This window comes from Lithobates pipiens, unplaced genomic scaffold (assembly GCF_037356315.1).
Source record: "Lithobates pipiens isolate NorthernLeopardFrog02 unplaced genomic scaffold, aLitPip1_a1.2 Scaffold_18, whole genome shotgun sequence".
Lineage (NCBI taxonomy): Eukaryota > Metazoa > Chordata > Amphibia > Anura > Ranidae > Lithobates > Lithobates pipiens.
This window is the reverse complement of record NW_027507758.1, coordinates 172,850,426-172,873,260: the sequence shown is the minus strand read 5'-3', so window position 1 is coordinate 172,873,260 and position 22,835 is coordinate 172,850,426. Positions and strand designations below refer to the sequence as shown.

Here is a 22,835-nt window from a genome sequence, read left to right as displayed (position 1 = left end):
AAAATTATTTATAACGCCAGAATTCCAGTATTTTTGTACAGCAAGTTCCTGTGCACTAAACATATCAAACAAAGTTATAATTTCCCCAACTACCTTTTGGGAACTACAAAAGAAAGCCTCTCTATGTAACCGAAATGAGGATAGTTTGTAGACGTATAGTCCAAATCAAGAAAGCAGCCTAGCTACAACTATAGCACTCCATAGATTCCAGGGAGGAGAGTGAAAATGTATTATTTGCAAGAATAACAGGTGAAAATAAAGAATGAAAAAACTGAAAAAAGGGAAGTTATTGTAGGCTCCACATCTAAGGTTGATAAGGGTACTATTGCATTTACCTGATATTGGATGACTTGGCCTTCAAATCATTCCAGCGCTGATTCATATCATCTAGTCTATGCTGAAGTAATGCTGCTTCCTCTGAATTTCCCAAAGCCTTCACCATCTTCTGTCTGTTTCCATCAATGCTTTTGAAAATGTCATTATGGGCATCGATTTCTGCTTGAATATCCTGAAACAAAAATGACAGACACGTTAGTATATAAGCCTACAGGACACTGAAGCAATAAAAAGTGTTCTGTTTTGCTAAATTACCTTATCAGTAAACACAGAGGGGTACATTTCACAAAGAACTAAAATTGCAATTTTATTTATAAGACTGACAATTATTATGGGTTATTACAGAGCCAAGACTTGTTCTTTTAGTTGGAGATAGAACTAGGTTTTTAATTTGCTGTCTGTGTCCTGGCTAAGTTGGTTAACCCTCTCTTAACGTTCCTAGGACCATTGTTCCTAAGACAGAAATTGATGGGAAATAAAAATTTCAACGTTGTCAACAGAACAGGATGTGAGGTTAAATCTTCTAATACTTGTTCTGGAGCTAGTTGTCTTAAGAGGGCAATTTCTCTCATATTACAGCATTTTCCTCTCACTTCCGGTTGCATTTATGAGAAAGGCAGTGAAGGGAAATCTCCCTAACAGGACACAGACAACAAAACAATAAATGGTGTTAACCCTTTCTACTTTATCCAAAACTAGGAAAAAAAAATGTTTTGGCTATACACACACTTAATTCACATTTTTTTTTTCACGATCGTATATAGTATGTGTTCTATGGTCTCTCACTCGGGTTTATGAAGATGGGGAAGGTTCTGAAATGCCTTATTTTTTACCTATTTTCTTCAGAGCTGCTGACAGGTTCACATAATGTTCATATTTTAACCAAAGACATGGAAACTAAAGTAGGTTCGAATAATTTATTCTTATTTCCAATGTTGTTGTTGTTAAAGTTTTAGTTACAATTTTTACCCCTTACAGCACATAGTTTCAGTCATTCCCAAAAATTCCTCGCACAATCCTATAATTCTGTTTATGGCCAATGTCACATGATGACAGGTAAAGGTGGTAGGACAACCAAATTGAATCAATGGGTGTAAAAATACAAGAACTTACAGTAATTATAAAAAAATAAAAAATTGCTCCTTATAAAATGAAAAATGCCCTGAATTGCCAAACAGACACACTTGAATAGCAAACACATACAATATGCCACTTCTCCTAGTCTCTGCTGCTTGAAATAAATAAAAAAAATGATAATGACCTTTCATTTTCATCTGATAGAATGATGGTTACCAGTTTGGAAGACCAGATAAAATGCTGCTGAGACCATAGCTTATCCTCAGGGCTGTAGATTGGAGATATTGTGCTCAGTATGAAGTGTATGTGCGTGAAGTATGGACAGCTATACTGTGTGTTTTACATTTATAAACCTCTGTGAAGTCAGGCATAGCAATTTTATTGAATGTTTCTTCTAAATCTGCCCACACGGATAGATTCAACCAACATTGCTCTGTTGCCAACGAGTCAATGCTGCGACCTCCTTCTTTGATAGTCAAATGTAATAGTTTTGCAAAACACATTTTGCATTATGCTTTGTATGGAACAATACAAATACTAATGAAACATAGAGAAAAAAAATGAGTTTTATAGATCAACCACTAAGATCCCAGCTGTCACTTTTCTAGTGTGGATGAAAAAAATGTTATTGGCAATTACTTAAATTTTTTGCCTATAGTATAATTAAATGTGTTCAATTTATTTGTACGTTTTAGTAGCATGCCTGATCCTGCATGTTATACTTTCAGCTAAATGTCCAGCACAAAAAACGTTGAAATTACACATCATGCAGATTTGTTTGACATGACTCAACAGCTGCAGCTCTGATAGACAAACTAATGTTTAGCGATCAGTAGAGTTTAGAGACCAATAATGTTTTCCAGCTCGTGACAAAAAAGGGGAAGGAAAAAGGAGATATGATTATGTATTTTCATGCTTTCAGAGAAAACATTGTTAAAATGCTATTTATCTGTTGAAAATCAGTCAGCTGTCCCATTTATTGAAATGTTAGTTAATTAGTTTACATTAATTGTGATTCAACATAACATAACTGATCGCAAAGTTTTTCTTTGAAGTTCGAAAGCATTTAGGGTATTACGTTTCTTGAAGATTTCAGCAGTACTATACATTGAACTACATATTACACAATTCCATGTCAGTAAAATGGAGATGCAGTATCTCACAAAAGTGAGTACACCCCTCACATTTTTGTAAATATTTTATCTTTTCATGTGACAACACTGAAAAAATGACACTTTGCTACAATGTAAAGTACTGAGTGTGCAGCTTGTATAACAGTGTAAATGTGCTGTCCCCTCAAAATAACTCAACACCATTAATGTCTAAACTGCTGGAAACAAAAGTGAGTACACACCTAAGTGAAAATGTCCAAATTGGGCCCAATGTGTCAATATTTTGTGTGGCCACCATTATTTTCCAGCACTGCCTTAACCCTCTTTGGCATGGAGTTCACCAGAGCTTCACAGGTTGCCACTGGAGTCCTCTTACACTCCTCCATGACGACATCACAGAGCAGGTGTATGTTAGAGACCTTGCGCTCCTCCACTTTCCAGTTGAGGATGCCCCACAGATGCTCAATAGGGTTTAGGCCTGGAAACATGCTTGGCCAGTCCATTACTTTTACCCTCAGCTTCTTCAGCAAGGCAGCGGTCGTCTTAGCCCTTGTACACACGGTCGGACATTCCGACGGAAAATGTGCGATTGGACCGCGTTGTCGGATAATCCGACCGTGTGTGGGCTTCATCTGACTTTTTCTGTCGGAATGTCTGACCAACAAAGTTTGAGAGCTGGATGTAAAAATTTTCTGACAACATGATCCGATCAGATTTTGTCCAATCGTTTGTAGAATTCCGATCAGACAAAGTGCCACGCATGCTCAGAACAAATTCCTAGACCAAAGCTATTGGCTACTAGCCTGAACATAGTCCCGTCGTAACTAAATAACATCATTACGTTATGAATGATTGGATTTTCCAACAACTTTGTCTGATCATGTGTATGCAATACCAGTTTCGGACAAAATCCGTCGGACAAAATCCGACGGATTTTGTTGTTGGAATGTCCGACCATGTGTAGGGCTTAGAGGTGTGTTTGGAGTCATTATCATATTGGAACACAGCTTCTGCCAAACATTCTAGGCTTTCTACTAAGTAAGCCTGCTTACTTTTTGTTTGGCCTATGTCAAAATGAAAAGCTATACGGCTCTGCAGTAATTACGTAAGCAAAAACAACAGTGATTACTGGTACCACTTATTGCAACCCCTAAAGGTTTATTGTATTCATAACAATGCAATTATAACCAATAAAATATCTCACACCTATTTGTCCCTTTACATTGAAAGTAGAACAATATGGTACACATCCTTTGCAGTACTGCCAAACTGCACACATTATCACATATACACACTGTACCGCAACCCATATTAAGCTAATGCCCTTTCCCCGTGTGTTTTTTTTTTTTCAGAACTCTGATTCTAGGAAAGATGCATTTAATTCCAACAGTAATCAAAAATCGATTTCAAGTTGCCAATAAACATGTCTAGAAACCAGAACAGTACATACCCTTGGATCGAAACACTATGTTTAGTGTGACAAAGCAATTAGTTCTAATATCAATATGTCACTTGCAGTTGAGGAGCTAATTGTGTGTCCTTGCTTCTTTTTATCATCAGCACACCCGATGGCAGATGCTTTAAGCCTGGTACACACTACAGTGTTTTTTTCATGCAATCCCAGGGGTTGCACGGAAAAAAGCAGACAGCTCCGTTCAGGAGCCGCTGTACTAACCATGCGAGGTTAGTCGAGTGATCTCCCCTGCTGAGCTGCTGTGTTCTGACAGGGGGACGCCCCCCCCCCCCCCGCCAGAACACTGCGATCAGCATGCTCTGCCATTGGCTGAGAACTCTGACTGGGAGTTGGTCGGCTGCTGGTTTTACAGCATGCATATCTGACAGAAGGCCGGCTTCTATCAGACAGACCAACATACACATGTTGGCTGGCATTTTTTGTACCAGCAAATGTCTACCAACATTCTGCCCCCGTGTACGGGGCTTTACACACAAGTTAGAAAGTTTATTTTCAGTGTCAGCCATTCACTTCCTGGCCACCTCTGCTGGTCCCATTACTATTTGTCTTTGCCCAGAATTATTGGTGTTTTTTTAAATTGACCTGAATAGTAGTATATCAGTTTATACAGGCTATTCAGAGCATAGTAGTAAATAGCTCAGCAGCAGTGGTTAAAAAAAAGTGCCAAAAAGTGTACCATCTGCTAACTGCAAGTGGGAGATATAACATTTTCAAATATATTTTATTTTTACCTTACTAAAAAGAAATACAAACATAAGGTATTTATTATTTTACTACTGTACATAGTATTGAAGATACATACAAAACACTGAATTTCCTTGTCCAGATAAAGCATTACATACATGTGTTGTCATCACTTATTCTAAAGATTCTTATGAATTGGCGGATATCTCTTTAACAATATGTGGGGATCCCATGTGCCCATCCTCCAATGAACTGCTGGAGCATTGACACCCACAGTGAAACTCTGCCAATGTTATTATTTGGCAGATCAGATCTAGCTAATTGAAAGTTTCCTAAAACAATGGAATTCAATATTGTTGCTGTAGCAATGCTTATTATTGCCACCTAGGGAGGTCAGATTTGGGCCATTTAAAAGAATATCTAAAAACCAATAATGCAATATACTGTATATTGCAGCTTACCAATGCTCAGGTATGGTGGCAGCATCAATTTTATTTTTTTTAGATTTTTTTCTCTTTATTTTTACCTAGCAATCCAGCCATGTCCTGGAGTGGCTTCAGAATAGGTAAGTAAACAGATATTTTCTTTACAGGGTTGGATAGAATAGGCTTAGAATGTAGGTGGGTGTAAGTGTAGCTAGCTAGACTGAAATTCCACATTAATCCTAACTACTCTTAAAACTGTCCCCTCCCATAACACCTATGTTTACTAACCTACATTAGAAAGATCTGTATACTTACCTATTTTCAGGCTGCTCCAGTTCAGTCATATGATCCCGCTCCCCTGTGTCAGTCAACGTAGCTGCAGGAATGAGGAGAGAGTGCCGACAATGGATGGGCTTCTGAAGACTATGGGTGACGTCACCGCTTCGGCTGTGAAATGCTCTCTCCCCTGCAGCCACCACTGGCCATCACAGCCTGCCAGAGTAGACTGAAAATAGGTAAGTGTATATATCTTTGCGGGGGTGGAGTGAAATGTGTTGGGGGCATGGCCTGGTAGGAGTCCAGGCTGAGGTTGCCACTCTATCCATTCATTGCAGCAGGACACCATAGATGTGCGACTTCCAGGGGTCACCCTTTCTTTCTTGTCCAGGACAGGCTCCAACCCCTACACTGTTCTCCATACTACATATGGGGACTATATTAAAATTGTTTTGCTGCATTTCATATCCATTTTTGGAACATGATGTTTCCCTCCTTTCTCTTTTACACAGAAACCCTCTGATTACAGTCAAAGAAATAAGGTCCTGAGGAAGCATAAAGCGAAACATTGACCTGATTTAGCAGTAATAGGGATGCAATATTTTATATAGATTGTGTGGTTATATCAATGTGAGCTCCAATTTTCTTGTTTTTATCTTGTACTCATTTTTAATTTTGTAATATATTTGTACTAAATTGAACTTCATAAAATTATACAGTGTTCCTTTTCTGGTACCTCTCAAAACGTCCTATATCTTTTAAACAGGCTCCAACCCCTGTCAGCGCTCTAGCAGCAGCTGTAGATGCATACATACCTCCTCCCTATCAAGCCTGAGCAGCCCACACACTTATCCCAGGTCGCAGTTTCAAGAGTAGTTAGGATTAAAGTGATTTTAAAGGCTATTTTATTTATTTTTTTAAAGAGGGAGTCCACCTAAAAAAAAATATATATTAAAAGCCAGCAGCTACAAATACTGCGGCTGCTGACTTTTAATAAATGGACACTTACCTGTCCCAGGGTCCAGCGTTGTCGGCAGCCGAAGCCGAGCAATCGCTCATCTCTCAGCTGCTGCCGCTGCCATTCTTATTGAGGGAATCAGGAAGTGAAGCATTGCATCGCGCTGTGCATCGTAAGTGGTCCCCGCTATCTCTTGTGATCTGTGTTTCCCAGGAGACAGCGGGGGGGGGGATGGGAAGGGGCGTGGAGTCTATTCCTGGAAGTGGGTGCAGATACCTGTATTATACAGCTATCTGCACCTCCCTCCCCCTGAAAGGGGCCAATTGTGGCACCAGAGGGGGGAAGGAATCCGATGAGCAGACGTTCCACTTTTCGGTGGAACTCCGCTTTAAATAACAAACATGTTATATTTACCTTCTCTGTGCAGTTGGTTTTGCACAGAGCAGCCTCGATCCTCCTCTTCTCAGGTCCCTCTTTGCTGCTCCTAGCCCCTCCCTCCTTTGAGTGCCCCATAGCCAGCAGCTTGCTACAGGGGACACCCAAGCGGAGTCAGAGCTCCGTATATCCTTTCAAACACGAGCCCGACCTGGCTCCGCCCACTCTCTCCCCTGATTGGCTGACTGACTTTGATTGACAGCTGTGGGAGCCAACAGTGCTGTTGCTTTGTCTCAGCCAATCAGGAGGAGTGTCCTGGATGGCTGAGGTGATCATCGACATCGCTGGAGGGGCTCAGGTAGGTAACTGGGGGGCTGCCACACACAGGTTTTTTTTTTTTTTTTTAAACCTTCTGTCTTTACAACCCCTTTAAGCTGTAATTCCACTTTAAATGTGGTGAAATGTAAAAAAAAAAAAAAAAAAAAAACATTCTTCATATATTAGTAAGGCAATGTATGCATGAATATAAATACATTTCCTCATACCATGAATACCACATACCAAATACCCTTAAAACTCTGTAAAATAAATCTGTCACAGCCCCTGACAAAAAAAGTGAAACTGATAAATACCACATGGCTAAATAATTGTGCTATTAACTGTGTCAATGAAATTTCCATATCAGATTTGTTTTCTCTTCTTTGAAGTAGAGCATGAAATCCCCATCTGACTTAACTTCTACTACTCTGCTAAATACTACTTCCATCAATCTACCACTCCTTAGACACATTTCCTGGCAGTGGGCTAATCTAATGGTGACATCAAAGCATTGCTGCCAGATTTCAGCAGTTATAATATGTGCATAATTCCTGGGTATTAGAAATGTTGCATTTTTCCCATATTGCTCTCTCTTGCGCCAAACGGGGTCAATTAGAGACATAGACAAAAATTACAACCAAAGCTAACCTAGCTTGAATATACATGTTGAGGTAAGCAAGGACGTGGCAGAGTGCCAAACTGTGGATCAAGCAGAAGTGCAGGATGTTAAAAACAATCTCCCTGTGTACAGCCAGTCCACATATCTGCAACGTTCTGCTGCGCTAGAAATGCTACAGGATAAGCACCTTGCTTTGAAGGAACAGATCTGAAAGTGAAAATCACACAGGTTTCCACCTACTTAAACTGTTCACAGTTTTGGGTCATTGGAATGTATGTGGGGCATGAATCAGGATAAAGTCTCCAACATATCCACTCGTCGATTCCTAGAAAAAAGTTCAATCTCATTTCAGTGACTGAAATTATTAAGGCCAAATGGTCAGCATAACTGTTGGACAATTTTTGTTTTCAGAACAAGGTTAGAAGCGTATCCGTAAGGCCCCGTTCACACATATGCGAATTAGATGTGGCTTACACTGCATCCAACTTGTAGGACATTATTAAATACATTCATTTGAATGCATCTGGTTCACATATATGCGTTGCATTCACACTGCGCATTGCCCAAAAAACGTGTGCCTTTTCTGGGCATTGCTGTGCGAATTACAAGCACATTATCTTCTTATGGGAACGCATCTGCAAATCAGAACGTGAATTCTCTCCTTCTCCTCACTACACTTCCCCCTTCTCCCCCCTCTCCCTGCTCAACAACGGGGAGGAACCGCTGAACAGCTCTTTTTTCTCTTCGCAGAGAAAACGGAGCTGGAATTCGCACCGTACATGTGTGAACCCAGCCTCAGACTCTCTTTTGTGGCATAGAAATAAAAACATATTGGGGTTGATTTACTAAACCTGGAGAATGCTAAATCTGGTGCAGCTGTGCACAGTAGCCAATCAGCTTTTAACTTCAGCTTGTTCAATTAAGCTTTGACAAAATAGCCTGGAAGCTGATTGGTTTGTATGCAGAGCTGCATCAGATTTTGCAGTCTACAATTTTAGTAAACTAACCCCGATGTGATTTATAGTATATGTTCATTTGAGCCCGACAAGCAAATGACTGCACAGTTTTCTCACCTGTCAAGATATATAGATTAGGATTATATAATATATATTAAAAAAAAATCCTCTCCATTGTCACCTTTCAATGTCCTTATTTTATATTAGCTCTAGTAATTTTATGACAGTCCTAAAAATACATACTGGCTGAAGATTAAATCTTACAACCTCAAATTTCTCTTGTTCAGATTGTTCAATTAAGCTTTGAAAAAAAAAAAAAACCTGGAAGCTGATCGGTTTTTATGCAGAGCTGCACCAGATTTTGCACTTTCCAATTTCAGTAAATCAACCCCATTTGTGTGTGCACAAGGACTATGGCATACGTATGCCTTTTGCCATGTGCGAGTTCTTTTGCTCGTGCAATATGCACTCCTGATCTCTGTTACCTATGCAATACCCATTCCTGAGCTCTGCACCCTGTTTAATTTGTACTTCGGAGTTCTACACTAGATGCAACATGCCATTCTGAGTCCTGCATCATTTGTGACACTCACTCCTGATCTCTCTGCCAATTCTGCACCCTGTGCAGTATGCACTTCTGTAATCTGTACCCTGTGTATCTGACTCCCGTCCTCACCCCCTCTGCTAACCACCACACCTAACCCCCATCTCCACCTCTTCACTCTGTTCTCACCCCTCCCCTAACCACCACACCTGATCACATCCCCTTCCCCTCCCCTAAGCCCCATACCCACCCCATCTAGCCACCACCCCTTACTCATATTCCCACAGCTCCCTCCCTTAAATACTACACCTAACCTCCATCCCCACCCTTTCCCAAACCACAGCTCCTGACCTTAAGCGCCCCCTAACCAACCAACACAATTGACCCCCTATCCTGACTGCCTTTCCTAACCACTGCTCCTGATGGCCATCTTTACACCTCCGCTAAACACTGCTCCTGACCCCATCCCTACTCTTAGTACTATGCCTGCCCCCAATTCCCAACCCCTCCTCTAACAACCATGCTTAACCCTACTCACTCCCCTAAACACTGCACCTGAACCCCATCCCCTACTTTAACCACCACACCTGCCCCCCCCCCCCCCATTTTCACCCACTAACAACCATGCCTGACACTCTTTTTCTCCACTAAAAATGTATCTGACCCACATATTCACCCCCTCCTCTTATTGTTGTACCTGGCCTTAATCTCCACACTTTACCCACAATCCCTACCCACTACACCTGACAACTTGTCTAAGAAACGTGCATGACCTCATCTCCACTCTCTCTACTAACCAGCACACCTGATCCTATTCACATCCTTTAAACACTATACCTGTCCACCACCCCTAACCACCACACCTGACCCCAAACCTTCCCTAACCTCTGCACCTGACACCCAAACCCCACCCCTAACCCTATCCACTGTGCTTGACCCCAATTCCCTCTATATCTAAACCACCTGACTTCCATCCCATTCCCTTCCATAGGGGGCTAGAGGTCAAGCACAGTGGATAGGGAAGGGGGTGGGGATGAGGGTCAGTTATGGTGGTTATAAAAGAGGTAGTGGGGATCAAGCGCAGTGGTTAGGGGAGGAGGTGGGTATTGAAGTGAGGTGTGATGGTTAGGGGAGAGGGTGGGGACTGAGTTCAAGAATGGTAGTTAGGGGAGTGGATGGAGGTCAGGTGCAGTGGTTAGGGAAGGGGTTACCCTAACAGATGGAGGATTCCCTAACAGCCTGTGGGAGTTTGATCCATGGACTGGAGTCAAGGTGAGGCTGAGAGGAGATGGAACTAATAAGTGGTGTCTAGTGTCATGATAAAGACAGCCAGAGTGAGAGAGAGACTTGCTGAGTGGGGACACTGTTACTGGTAGGGGTTAGTGCTGCGATGACTGTGCTGTTAAAGTGGGATCTCTGTGGCAGGGAGGAATTTCCTATTATTCACTTAGACCCCTTTCACACTGGGGTGCTTTGCAGGCACTACAGCGCTAAAAAATAGCACCTGCAAAGCGCCCTGAAACAGCCGCTGCTGTTTCTCCAGTGTGAAAGCCCCGAGAGCTTTCACGCTGGAGCGGTGCACTAGCAGAATGGTAAAAAAAAGTCCTGCTAGCAGCATCTTTGGAGCGGTGTATACACAGCTCCTGCCCATTGAAATCAATGGGGCAGAGCAGCTATAATCCAAAAAGTAGACAATGTGTTTCAGAGGTCCAAAGGTACCCCCTTCAGCATGGCTTGAAAACAATTTGACTAGACTAGAAGTGAACTGGACATTTAATGTTTCTTCCAAAGTGATTAAAAGAACAGGCCTTATTAGTAACTGGTTTAACAGAAGCAAGCACAGTCTGGGCTTGGCACTGGTATATAGACTACCTCTATGTCAAAATTAGACTTTGTCCTCTACAACCTTGACAGATGACTGCAGAAGTTCCAAAGTGCATAGCTGTACTCTTGAGTGCCTATAGGGTAAAACTCCACCATGTATACATCTGCCCTCCAAAGAAAATAACAATAACTTCTCTCATGACTTGTTTTAATGTTATGGTGGCTCAGTTGGGATTTAAATGTTTGGAATCATTCAATAAACTTCCATCACTTTTTGCCATTAAGTATTTGTCTGGCTTTATTTTGGGTACACTTTGGAGGAAAAAAGAATAAAGCAAGCCACTCAGACTTTAACATTAAAATGACTAGGCAACTTGGAAAGAGACACACAGACATCAACCTTCAGCTAAAGATCCAGAAGAATAATTACACTGATAAGCATCAAAAGAATGTGATAACGGCACATACCTAACTAATGAAGTAAGCCAAGCAAATGTCAGAATTTTTGTTTTAGCATGAGTTAGAAAAAGAGAGCTCTATAATGTAGTGATTAGTTGTGCTTACAGTAATCCACACACTCCTGCATTAACGTTCCTGGAGTAGTTCATTCCAACTATGATGGGAAACACTTCGTCATGTGCAAATAAGTGCTTTGCTAAATGTGATCCTACCATTAGTATTAGTATAGCCCTTCATATGCTTGTTCACAGCATAGATATCATTAGGTTTGTGCAGTAGAGGCAACTAATCCCAATCTTAGGAGAACTATGTTTTAAAAAGGCCACTTTTGTTATCCAAAGTCACCTACAGAACAGTACCACTTTTACAGCAGGCAGACCAGATCGGGCAGTTATTTGTATGCTTCAGATATACTGTACATGAAGTTTGCGTACAAGAATTAGTCCAGTGCTAATATCAGAGTAAATATGCTCCTATTATTATTATTATTATTATTATACAAGATTTATATAGCGCCAACAGTTTGCGCAGTGCTTTACAACATGAGGCCAGTACACTTACAATACAAATACAGGATACAATACAGGAGGGATCAGAGGGCCCTGCTCATTAGAGCTTACAATCTAGAAGGGGTATTTAAATAACAAAACCAGACAAGCCATTTGACCTTGACAAGTCTATTGAGTACAAATTAGAAATACAAAGCTATGTTCTGCTGGCCCAGCTTTTTCCTTTTACATTTTATTCCAATGATCTCATATACAACATGGCAAAGTAATTTATCAAGAAAAACTGCCATAATTTACTGCATTTTTTACTAATACAGACTTATTAACTTGACAAATAGCAAAGTGGCTCACAATGACCAATCAGAATTCATAATTTAATGATCTGAATACTGTAAAATACAATTCCTTACTGTACTGGCTGTTGTGTAGAGTGGAGACCTAAGCCAGCCAGCCATAGATGGGTTGCAGAAAAGAAAATCACGCACAGTCAGTGTTGATGGGGGAATCCCTGCCATGGGGCTATTTTGTTCTCCTGGCAAGGGGGAGCAGTCCCAGGAGATCCCAGAAGAACACACAGTAATTATTGCCAGTGGCTATAGCCACTGGCAGTAATTGAATGAAAACTCCGACAGACTGGTTGTACCCAAGTTGATTGATCGATCAACATAGGTACAATCAGCCTGCCCATACATGGTTCGAATCTCAGCCGTTTCAGAAGGGACTGGCAGAGAGTCTAATCATCGTCGGCTCTAGACAGCAGGAAAAGTTTTTAGAGAGATTCCAACCCTTACTTAAATCAATAAATACAAGTTTTTATTGTTATACAAGTACTCTTGGAGAGCTTTCTACTCACTTCCTGTCCTGGTGACAAAACAGTATTCAGAAAAAAAAATTGTCTTATGCCGCGTACACACGACCATACTTTTCGACGGACTAGGTCAGATGGTCTTCCCGACGGACTTTCGGCAGAGTTCCAACGAACTTTCCAAATGAACGGACTTGGACACACACAATCACACCAAAGTCTGACGGATTCGAACATTATGACATACGACCGGACTAGAATAAGGAAGTTCATAGACAGTAGCCAATAGCTGTCCTAGCTGTCCTGTCAGTTTTTTTCAGTCGGACTAACATACACAGGAATGCATTTCTCGATAGGAACTGGGTCCGGCGGAGGTCCGGCCAAAAAATTTGAAACATGTTCTATTTCTAAAGTCCGTCAGATTTTTGGACAGCAAAGGTCCAATGGAGCCCACACACGATCGAATTGTCTGACGGATTTGTTTTTTCCGTCGGACCTATGCTGTCGAAAAGTCAGATCGTGTGCACGCGGCATTAAGCTTGGTTTGACGAAAGTAAAAAATATATATATATTTTTTTTACACTTCAGATACTTATGTTGGATATAACTGATACCCAGGAAATGAAACAAATATCTTCTCAGCAGGCACTATAAATGTGACAGAGGTTCCAACCTTTCACCACCCAACCATAAAATAAATATTTTTTCTTTTCCTAATCTATGTCCCCACCGGAGGAACTCCTCCTCACTTCCATGTGTTCCAGGAATATGAAGTAAAGAGAAATTTCCAGGGTGTAGACACAAACAGTAATTAAAACCTGACAGAAGTTCTAAACCTTTCCAACTCTACTAAATCTATACTTTTGTTGGTGTTCTTTTTTAAAAGACAATGAAGACAGAAAGTACTTTCATTGATATAACAATCCTGCATATTTGCAAGGCACATTTATACAATAGTGACTCCAATTTTAAAAGTGTCTTAAAGCGGTAGTAAACCCGCAATTTTTTTTTTCTTTTTTTAAACCTGCAAAGCAAAAGGCATAATGAGCTAGTATGCACCGTATACTAACTAATTATGAAATACTTACTTTAGAACGAGGCCCCGACATCTGGCCCGATCCACGCCGAGGGAGCTGACATGCTCCCTCTGCGTTTCTTCCGGGTATCGCGGCTCCGGCGCTGTGAGTGGCCGGAGCAGCGATATCGTCACTCCCGCGCATGCGCGTGGGAGATTTCATTCCGGCCGGATTTTCAGGCCGAGAATCCCCTTGTGCGCATGCGCCGCTGCAGTCAGCGGCGCATACCGAGGGGAATATCTCCTAAACCGTACAGGTTTAGGAGATATTTTTTTTACCTACAGGTAAGCCTTATTATAGGCTTTCCTGTAGGTAAAAGTAAAAAATTTGAGTATACAACCACTTTAAGAAAAATAAACTGCCTGTGTTGTTTATTCTCTTGAAGGAAAAGAAGAGACAAATCTGATTTACAAAGGAATACACAGACTGGTCTCTTATTGTGCACTTTAACCACTTGCCGCCTGCCATATAACAAAATGACATCGGCAAAGTGGTTGCGATATGCTGACCGGACATCATGACGTCTTACAGGATATCAAGCCCACGGGGGTGCGCATTGCGGCGTTCGTTGTTGCGGCATGTCAGTCTGACACACCACAACTCCGATCTAGGTAAAGAGTCTCTGACAGAGACTCTTTACCATACAATCATGGCTGATCACATTGTAAACAGGAAGAGCCGTCGATCGGCTTTTCCTCACTTGCATCTGACAGACGTGAGTAGAGGAGAGCTGATCGGCTGCTCTACTAACAAGGGGGGTCTGTACTGATTGTTTATCAGCGCAGCTGCCCATCAGGTGCCCACCCAGGACCACCAGGGATGACCACCACATTGGACCACCAGGAATGCCACCCTAGACCACCAAGGAAATCACAATCAGTGCCCAGGCAGCTGCCAATCAGTGCCAAAAAAATGCCTGCCATTCCCAGTGCCACCAATGATACCCAACTGTTAAATCTACCAGTGCCAGCCAACAGTACCCATCAGTGCAGCCTTTCAGTGCCCATCAGTGTCACCTATCAGTGCCCATCAGTGCCAACCAGTGCCACCTATGAGTGCCCATCAGTGCCACCTATCAAATGTCCATCAGTGCCACCTATCAGTTCTGCCTGTCAGTGCCCATCAGTGTCGCCTATCAGTGCCCATCATCAGTGCCACCTCATCAGTGCAGCTTATCAGTGCCCATCAGTGAAGAAGAAAATGTACTTATTTACAAGATTTTATAACAAAAACAAAGAAAAACTTTTTTTCAACATTTTCGATCTTATATTATTAGTTTAGCAAAAAAATAAAATTCCAGAGGTGATTAAATACCACCAAAAGAATGCTCTATGTGTGGGAACAAAATGATACAAATTTAGTTTGGGTACAGTGTAGCATCACTGCGAAATTGTCATTTAAAAAGTGACAGCATTAAAAATTGGCTTGGGCAGGAAAGTGCGAAACTGCCATGTATTGAAGTGGTTACTAAATGTAACCCATTACATATGGCAATAGGCATTACACTGAAGAAGTCCAGTTTAGAGGTCCTAATAAGATGTCCTTCCAGTATAATGCATTCATTTCACTGCTGGTAAATATTTCAGCTCATGCTGGTCAAAATTCCATCAAAGCGATCCAATACAAGAGAGGAAATAACAATTTACATTATTTTGTCATTCACAAAAAAAGAGATTGCATTGATTGCACACGAGTATGCTACAAATGAGGTTTAAATAGACATTTATTGCATTTTAAATGTTTTTACCATAGTACGCACATTTATAGGACACCACAAAAAGACACTAATGTGACATCATTCAGGCAATGCTATGGGAGTAAGCTACAGAGACACTTATCCATATTTACAAACAGAATTTATATCGGGTAATTTAGTATAGGAAATAATGTTTATAATCTAAACATTTGCCATCATGTTTCATTTTTCAAAGCCAATTTAGAGTAAAACAAAATAATCCAGAATATTTGCCATTTATGAGAGAGTAAAAATAAGAGCACACATTTTGTAAAATGCACATTTTCGTCTCTGAATGAACATACACTATATTGCCAAAAGTATTGGGACACCTGCCTTTACACGCACATGAACTTTAATGGCCTCAGTGTCTTATTCTGTAGGGTTCAATAATGAGTTGGCCCACCCTTTGCAGCTATAACAGCTTCAACTTTTCTGGGAAGGCTGTCCACAAGGTTTAGGAGTGTGTCTATGGGAATGTTTGTCCATTCTTCCAAAAGAGCATTTGTGAGGTCAGGCACGGATGTTGGACAAGAAGATCTGGCTCACAGTCTCCGCTCTTATTCATCCCAAAGGTGTTCTATTGGGTTGAGGTCAGGACTCTGTACAGGCCAGCCAAGTTACTCCACCCCAAACTCGCTCATCCATGTCTTTATGGACCTTGCTTTGTTCACTGGTTCGCAGTCATGTTGGAACAGGAATAGGCATTCCCCATAGTTGGGAGCATGAAATTGTCCAAATGTCTTGGTATGCTGACGTCTTAAGAGTTCCCTTCACTAGAACTAAGGGGCCAAGCCCAACCCCTGAAAAGAAAAACCCACACCATAATCCCCCCTCCACCAAACTTTACACTTTGTACAATGCAGTCAGGCAAGTACCATTCTGGTAACCACCAAATCCAGATATCAAATTGCCAGATAGAGAAGCGTGATTCGTCGCTCCAGCGAACACGTCATGGCGGAGTTGCTGTTGTTCCCAGTTGCTTCCACTTTGTTTTAATACCATGAACAGTTGACTGTGGAATAGTTAGTAGCAAGGAAATTTCATGGATGGACTTATTGCACAGGTGGTAACCTATCACGGTACCACACTTGAATTCACTGAGCACCTGAGAGTGACCCATTCTCCATTCTTTCACAAATGTTTGTAAAAGCAGTCTGCATACCTAGATGCTTGATTGTATAAACCTGTGGTCATGGAAGTGATTGGAACACATGAATCCAATGATTCGGAGTTCCAATACTTTTGGCAATATAGTGTATATATATATATATATATATATATATATATATATATATACACATACACACACATACACAAACACAAACACACAAACAGATCAGTAAACTGTAATAACAATCATGCTAATAAGAAGGGAACAGATAATACAAATACAATAAATGATCAGTCCGTCAGCACTGAAAGGTGTTTCACACCCAATAAAGCTAAAAATTCAGTGTGGAAAAGTCCCATATGGATGTAAAGTGTAAAGGTCATGTTACGCCAATGACGTCATCTACAGATGTCTCCTAAAGAAATCCTGTAGGGACATAATGCGTGAAGGTGGTATTACGTTGATGATGTCATCACGTTGACTGAGGACGTAACCGTGAGTTTTCAGTGCAGAACATGATAAGTTAACAATGCAGTGTAAAGTATACCATTTTGTGGAATTGATATAGATGAAATATTTTAGTTTTTTTTGTACCTTGCACGTGTTTGGAAGCTTAGAATAAATACTGTATTACAGAGCATTGTACGATTATCTCCCTCCTTAAGCTTGGATATGTATGAGAAAGAATTCAAGTCCCCTCTTCAGGAATATTCATCAAGCACTAATGGGCTTCTTATAATTGAAAGGGTCCTATTGGCGATATATTTATACATACACACACATATTATTTTATGAAAACAACATACAGTGCCTCAGCCCCAACCATAAATACCTCAGGGTCATAATATATCTGCAGTGGTCTTTCAGTCTTTCCTATTCAATTTAAACAGTCTGCCCACAGTTACAATTTAAGTTATGTGTGGTAACAATGTTTCTAGGAGCTTAGGGGCCTTGTGTATGAAATTGTGCTAACACAATTCTTACTAGTTGCTTTCAAATCTCATTTATATAATGCATGGTTTGAAATATAACAAGGACCTTGAGGGTCCATACACAATGGGCTTAAAGGCGCTGCTTCTACAGGAGTTTTGTTATCCTATGTGTCCATTCACATTAGGACTTTTAGAGGCATAATTTAAACATATAGAGGCAGGAAAAAAAAAACCTTCTAGTTTGCGTTTCTGAGAGGAGAAAAAAAAGCTAAACACTCCTAAACGCTTTTTAACACGTTTCTCCTGCCAAAACTGGCATTTTCTGAAGCCCAGTGTGCATGGACCCAGGCTGGTAAAATATGGGCAAGAAAACATTTTCTTATTAAAACAGTTTTCATGTCTTAGACCAATAGTTACAAAAAAGTACATCCTGGCACTTGAGCAGGCGATACATCTGAAGAAACCAGAAAATTAACTGACCTTCTCTATTTGGCAGTGCAAGCCAAGTGTAGCTGATAGCTCTTGGAGTGAAGTGTACAAATATAAGGTACGCTTGTCTCAGTTAATTTGAGTGTTATACTGATAGGACTAAAGTAACACTGACCCAGAAAGTCTATCATTACAGCGTAGTGATGGACAGCCAATAAGCGTGTAATTACTGTATTTACTGTTTTGTGATTGTGTTAGCATAGAAGAATTGCAGCACATTTACCTCCATTATGTACAGTTGCTCCATATACACTTGTGCTGGTGAGGACTGATGTTTGGAAGATATAGTGCTGTAGTTTGATGCCATTAATGATTTTGTTAAGTGTGGTATAAAACAATCTTTCATGTGAAAATATATAATATTGTATTAATGTTTCTTGGGTTATTAACCACTTGCCGACTGCCCTATAGCAGTTTTACTTCTACGGGGTGACTGCTGTGCGCACTGTGACGTATATATACGTGATCCACGTGATCGTCGCCAGCTTGCTCCCACTGTGATTATACACAGCGGGAGCTGATCAGTGGGCACTCCAAAGACATGCTGGTAGGTTAATTGACTTCTGTCTAAATTGGCCCTAGTATATGAATGTGAGTTAGAGACCTTAGATTGTAAGCTCCTTGAGGGTAGGGACTGATGTGTATGTACAATGTATATGTAAAGCGCTGCGTAAATTGACGGCGCTATATAAGTACCTTAAATAATAATAAAACTGGGGACTTGATGTCTGCCAGCACCCACAGATCATCAGCCACAGAGACAGAACTGCAATCTGCCTATGTAAACAAGGCAGATTGCTGTTCTGACAGGAGGGAAGGCATGGATTCTGTGTCTCGGCAAAGCAGGGACTAGGAGCCATGTCTTCCCCTAGTAAAAACACCTCCCACACTGTAGTAAAACACAGGCTAGACACACAGTTAACCCTTTGAACGCCCCTTATGTTTACCCCTTCCCAGCCAGTGTCATTAGTACAGTGACAATGCATTATTTTAGCACTAATCACTAAATCGGTGTCAATGGTTTCCAAAAAGTGTCAAAAGTGTCAGAATGTCTGACGAAATATTGCAGTCCTGTTATAAGTTGCTGATCGCTGCCATTACTAGTAAAAAATAAATAAATAAACATATCCCATAGTTTGTAGATGTTATAACTTTCGAGCAAAAAATGGACTGGTCAGGAGGGGTGTGGGGGGGGGGGGGCATGGGGTTGTAAATCTTATACCAATATGTCCATATTTTGGTACATTTAGGAATTATTTATTTACATGTATCTACCATTCAACATTGCCTGTGGGAATTTTACATGCACACATTGACACAGCTAACAAGAAGAATTGATGTAGTTTAGTTGTCACAGTTCAATGATACACTGTCTCTAGAAGAAGCCATTCACTTATCAGCCTTTTGCTGCTCCTTTTTTTTACATTAATGCCACGTACACACAATCGAATTGTCCGGCGGACTTAGTCCGGCAAACAATCCGCCAGGCCACACACAGACACTCCGAAAGTCTGGCAATTTCTAACGCGATGACGTACAGGACGTACGATGGGACTAGAAAAGGGAAGTTCAATAGCCAGTAGCCAATAGCTTCCTTCTCGTACTTGCTTCAGAGCATGCGTCATTCTTAGGCCGCGTACACACGGGCGGATTGTCTGCCCAACTTAGTCCGCTGAACCGTGTTTCAGCGGACAATCCGCTCGTGTGTGGGCTTCAGCGGACTTTTTCAGCGGACAGTCTGACAGACTTTGTCTTTCGGAATTTCTGTAATTTTGTCCGCTGAAACTTGGTTTTGTCCGTCCAAACTTGGTTTCAGCGGACAGTCCGCTCATGTGTAGGCAAGTTGGACGGACTAAGTATGGCGCATGCTCAGAAAGGATTTACACGGCCGAAGGTTGCATTGCAGTGTATTGGACGCTGTTTTTCTAGTCCCGTCGTACGTGCTGTATACGTCATCGCGCAAGTTTTCAGCGGACTGTCTGTTCATCGTGTGTGGTCAAGTCCGTTCATTCAAAATTTGAACGGACTGTCTGTCGGATTGTCTGACGAACTTAGTTGGGCAGACAATCCGCCCGTGTGTACGCGGCCTTAGTCCACCGGACTAGCACACTGACGAACAGATTGTCCGCTGAAAGGCAAGTCCGGTGGACAAATTTTGAGTCAAAACGACTTTCTAAGTCCGCCGGACTTTACGAAGAAAAAGTCCGCTGGAGCCCACACACGATCGAATTGTCCGGCGTAATGCAGTCCGGCGGACTAAGTCCGCTGGACAATTCCATCGTGTGTACGCGGCATAATAAAACCAACCACTAGTTGTTTACTATATGTTATTGTCATGCTCTTGAGCAATGAATACAACTCAAAGGATACAGTAGAAATCTGATTCAACCAATGATTACAGTAATAGTATGCTGAGAGCCCATGTACCCTTTGCACAAGACAAAAGTTTTAAAGTGGTAGTAAACTCTCTATTACCACTTGTACCTACAGGTAAGCCTATGATAAGGCTTACCTGTAGGTATTGTTGTGAACATTTCCTGAACTTTCACAGTTTAGGGGATATTCAAAGTCCATGCAGCCAATGACATTATCTGCACATGTGCTCTAAAGGTCTGGCTTACAGTGCCGAACCTTCAGAGCCTGTGCCAGAAATGGCGGCTCCTTATACCATTGCCTTGCAGCATTTTTTTTGTTTGTTTTGTTTGGGTTACAACCGCTTTCAAGAGGATCTTATGCTTGTACTGCTCAGGGCACAATTTTTACTTCCTTCCCTCCTAGGCTAACTGTCCTATGCAACCCCTCCTTTACCCATGTCAGCTGGCTATTCTTAGCACCGCAATACTTAGATCAAATATTACAGCCACACTTAGGGGTTGATTTACTAAAGGCAAATAGACGGTGCACTTTGCGAGTGCAGTTGCACTCTACAAGTACAGGGGCAGAGCTTAGTATATGCGGTAAAGCTTGACTTTACAAAGAATACCCAATCGCATGAAAGGAAAATAAAAAAGCAGCACTTTTTGCTTGCACTATTGGATGACTGAAGTCAGGAGAGCATCCTTTCATTTACATAGCATGCTGAGGCTTGGGGGCAGGGAGGCTGAAAACCAGTTCACCCATAATCTATCCACATACCCAGAACTTGTGAAAAAGTGGTTTAAAACATTAAGGCAGGGTTCACACTAGAACACACATCGGCTCACAGCAGGAGTCCGGTGCGTCTCCATTCACTGTTTCAGGTCTGATTCAGCCCGAATTTTGGGCTGAATTCGGACCTGAAATGGACCAAAAGACGCACAGGACTCCTACTGTGAGCCACTGCGGAGATGTGTGAACCGGCTCCATAGAGAGCCAGTCACAATCTCCTGCTATGAGAATTGGATGCGGAGGAAACCCAGCCTAAAGGTTTTTTTTTACCTTCATGTATACTATGCATGAAGGTAAAACACCTTCTCTGTGCAGCAGCCTCCCCCCCCACCCACAGCCCCATCTTGATCCAGTGATGTGCACTAGAGCCTCAGATCTCTGGGGGCTCTCCCTCCTCAATGGCTGAGATGGCAGTGGGAGCCATTGGCTGTCAATCACAGCCAGTGAGTCAATGAGGAGAGAGAGGGGACAGGGCCAAGCCACAGTTCTGGGTGGGAATGGACATACAGGATTGTGGCTCGGAAACAAGCCTGCTTGGGTGCCCCCATTGTAAGCAGGTTGCTATGTGGGCACCCTGCAGGAGGGAGGGGCCAAGAGCTCTGGTGGGGGACCTGAGAAGAGGAGTATCCTGACTGCTTTGTGCAAAACCAGTGCACAGAGCAGGTGCATATGACATGTTTAATAACCTTCCTGGCGGTAATCCCGAGTCTGGCTCGGGTTGGTATTTTAATTACAGGAGCGGTAACCCCGAGCCAGACTCGGGATCGCATCGCTGGATGCAGGGGAGGACACAGGGAGAGTTACTTACCTTGTCCCCTGGATCCAGCGATGTCCGCTGCGCTGTGTGATCGAGCCGTCCTCCGCTCGATTCACAGTGCCGAATGCCGCCGAACTCCGTTCCCTGTGGCGTTACGGCGCACGGGAGCGGAGAACGGCGGCAAATTCAAAAAAGTAAAAGTACACAAAACACACACAGCACTGTAATCTTACAGATTACAGTGCTGTATTACAAAATTACACACCCCCTTTGTCCCTAGTGGTCTGTGCAATGCCCTGCATGCACTTTTATGTTATAAATACTGTTTTTTCTGCCTGAAATTTGGAGATTGTCCATAGCAACCAAAAAGTGTCCCTTTTTCAGTGTTTTAGGATTTGATTACATTATTGAATAATTTGTATTATTCTTTATTATATTATAAACTTTATCATACCCGGGATGTCTGCTAGACTCTGGTTTGAAGAGATTTAAGAGCGCTATTCCTAAGAATTACAGGACTACAAAATAAAAGCCATATTTTCATGCAAAATAATTGTACCCCTTTCAGCACCTTATTCCAGACTGAATCATACCGCCAGGGAGGTTAAAGGCTCCTGCTGCTGTCTCAGCCAATGTGGAGAGGGGGGTCCCGGGACAGCCAAGACTCTTGTGCAGATTGCTGGATTAAAAGGGAGCTCAGGTGAGTATTAGGGGGGCTGTGGGGGAGCAGCACCCAGAAGGTTTTTACCTTGATGTATAGAATGCATGAAGGTAAAAAACCTTCAGCCTTTACAACCATTTTAAACTCCTGGCAGTCATTTTTTTAGGTTTATA

The 22,835-nt window shown here is 41.8% G+C and overlaps 1 protein-coding gene across 12 annotated transcripts in view; it reads right to left on the bottom strand.

Annotated features, from left to right (window-relative positions):
- The window catches only part of UTRN (utrophin), a 945,243-nt gene that overhangs the window by 301,199 nt on the left and 621,209 nt on the right, over positions 1–22,835 (bottom strand). For all 12 annotated transcript variants that reach the window (XM_077486405.1, XM_077486408.1, XM_077486406.1 and 9 more), the window contains one exon: positions 336–508. In XM_077486405.1, the coding sequence (XP_077342531.1) occupies positions 336–508 (173 nt within the window). The remainder of the gene's footprint in view (positions 1–335; positions 509–22,835) is intronic.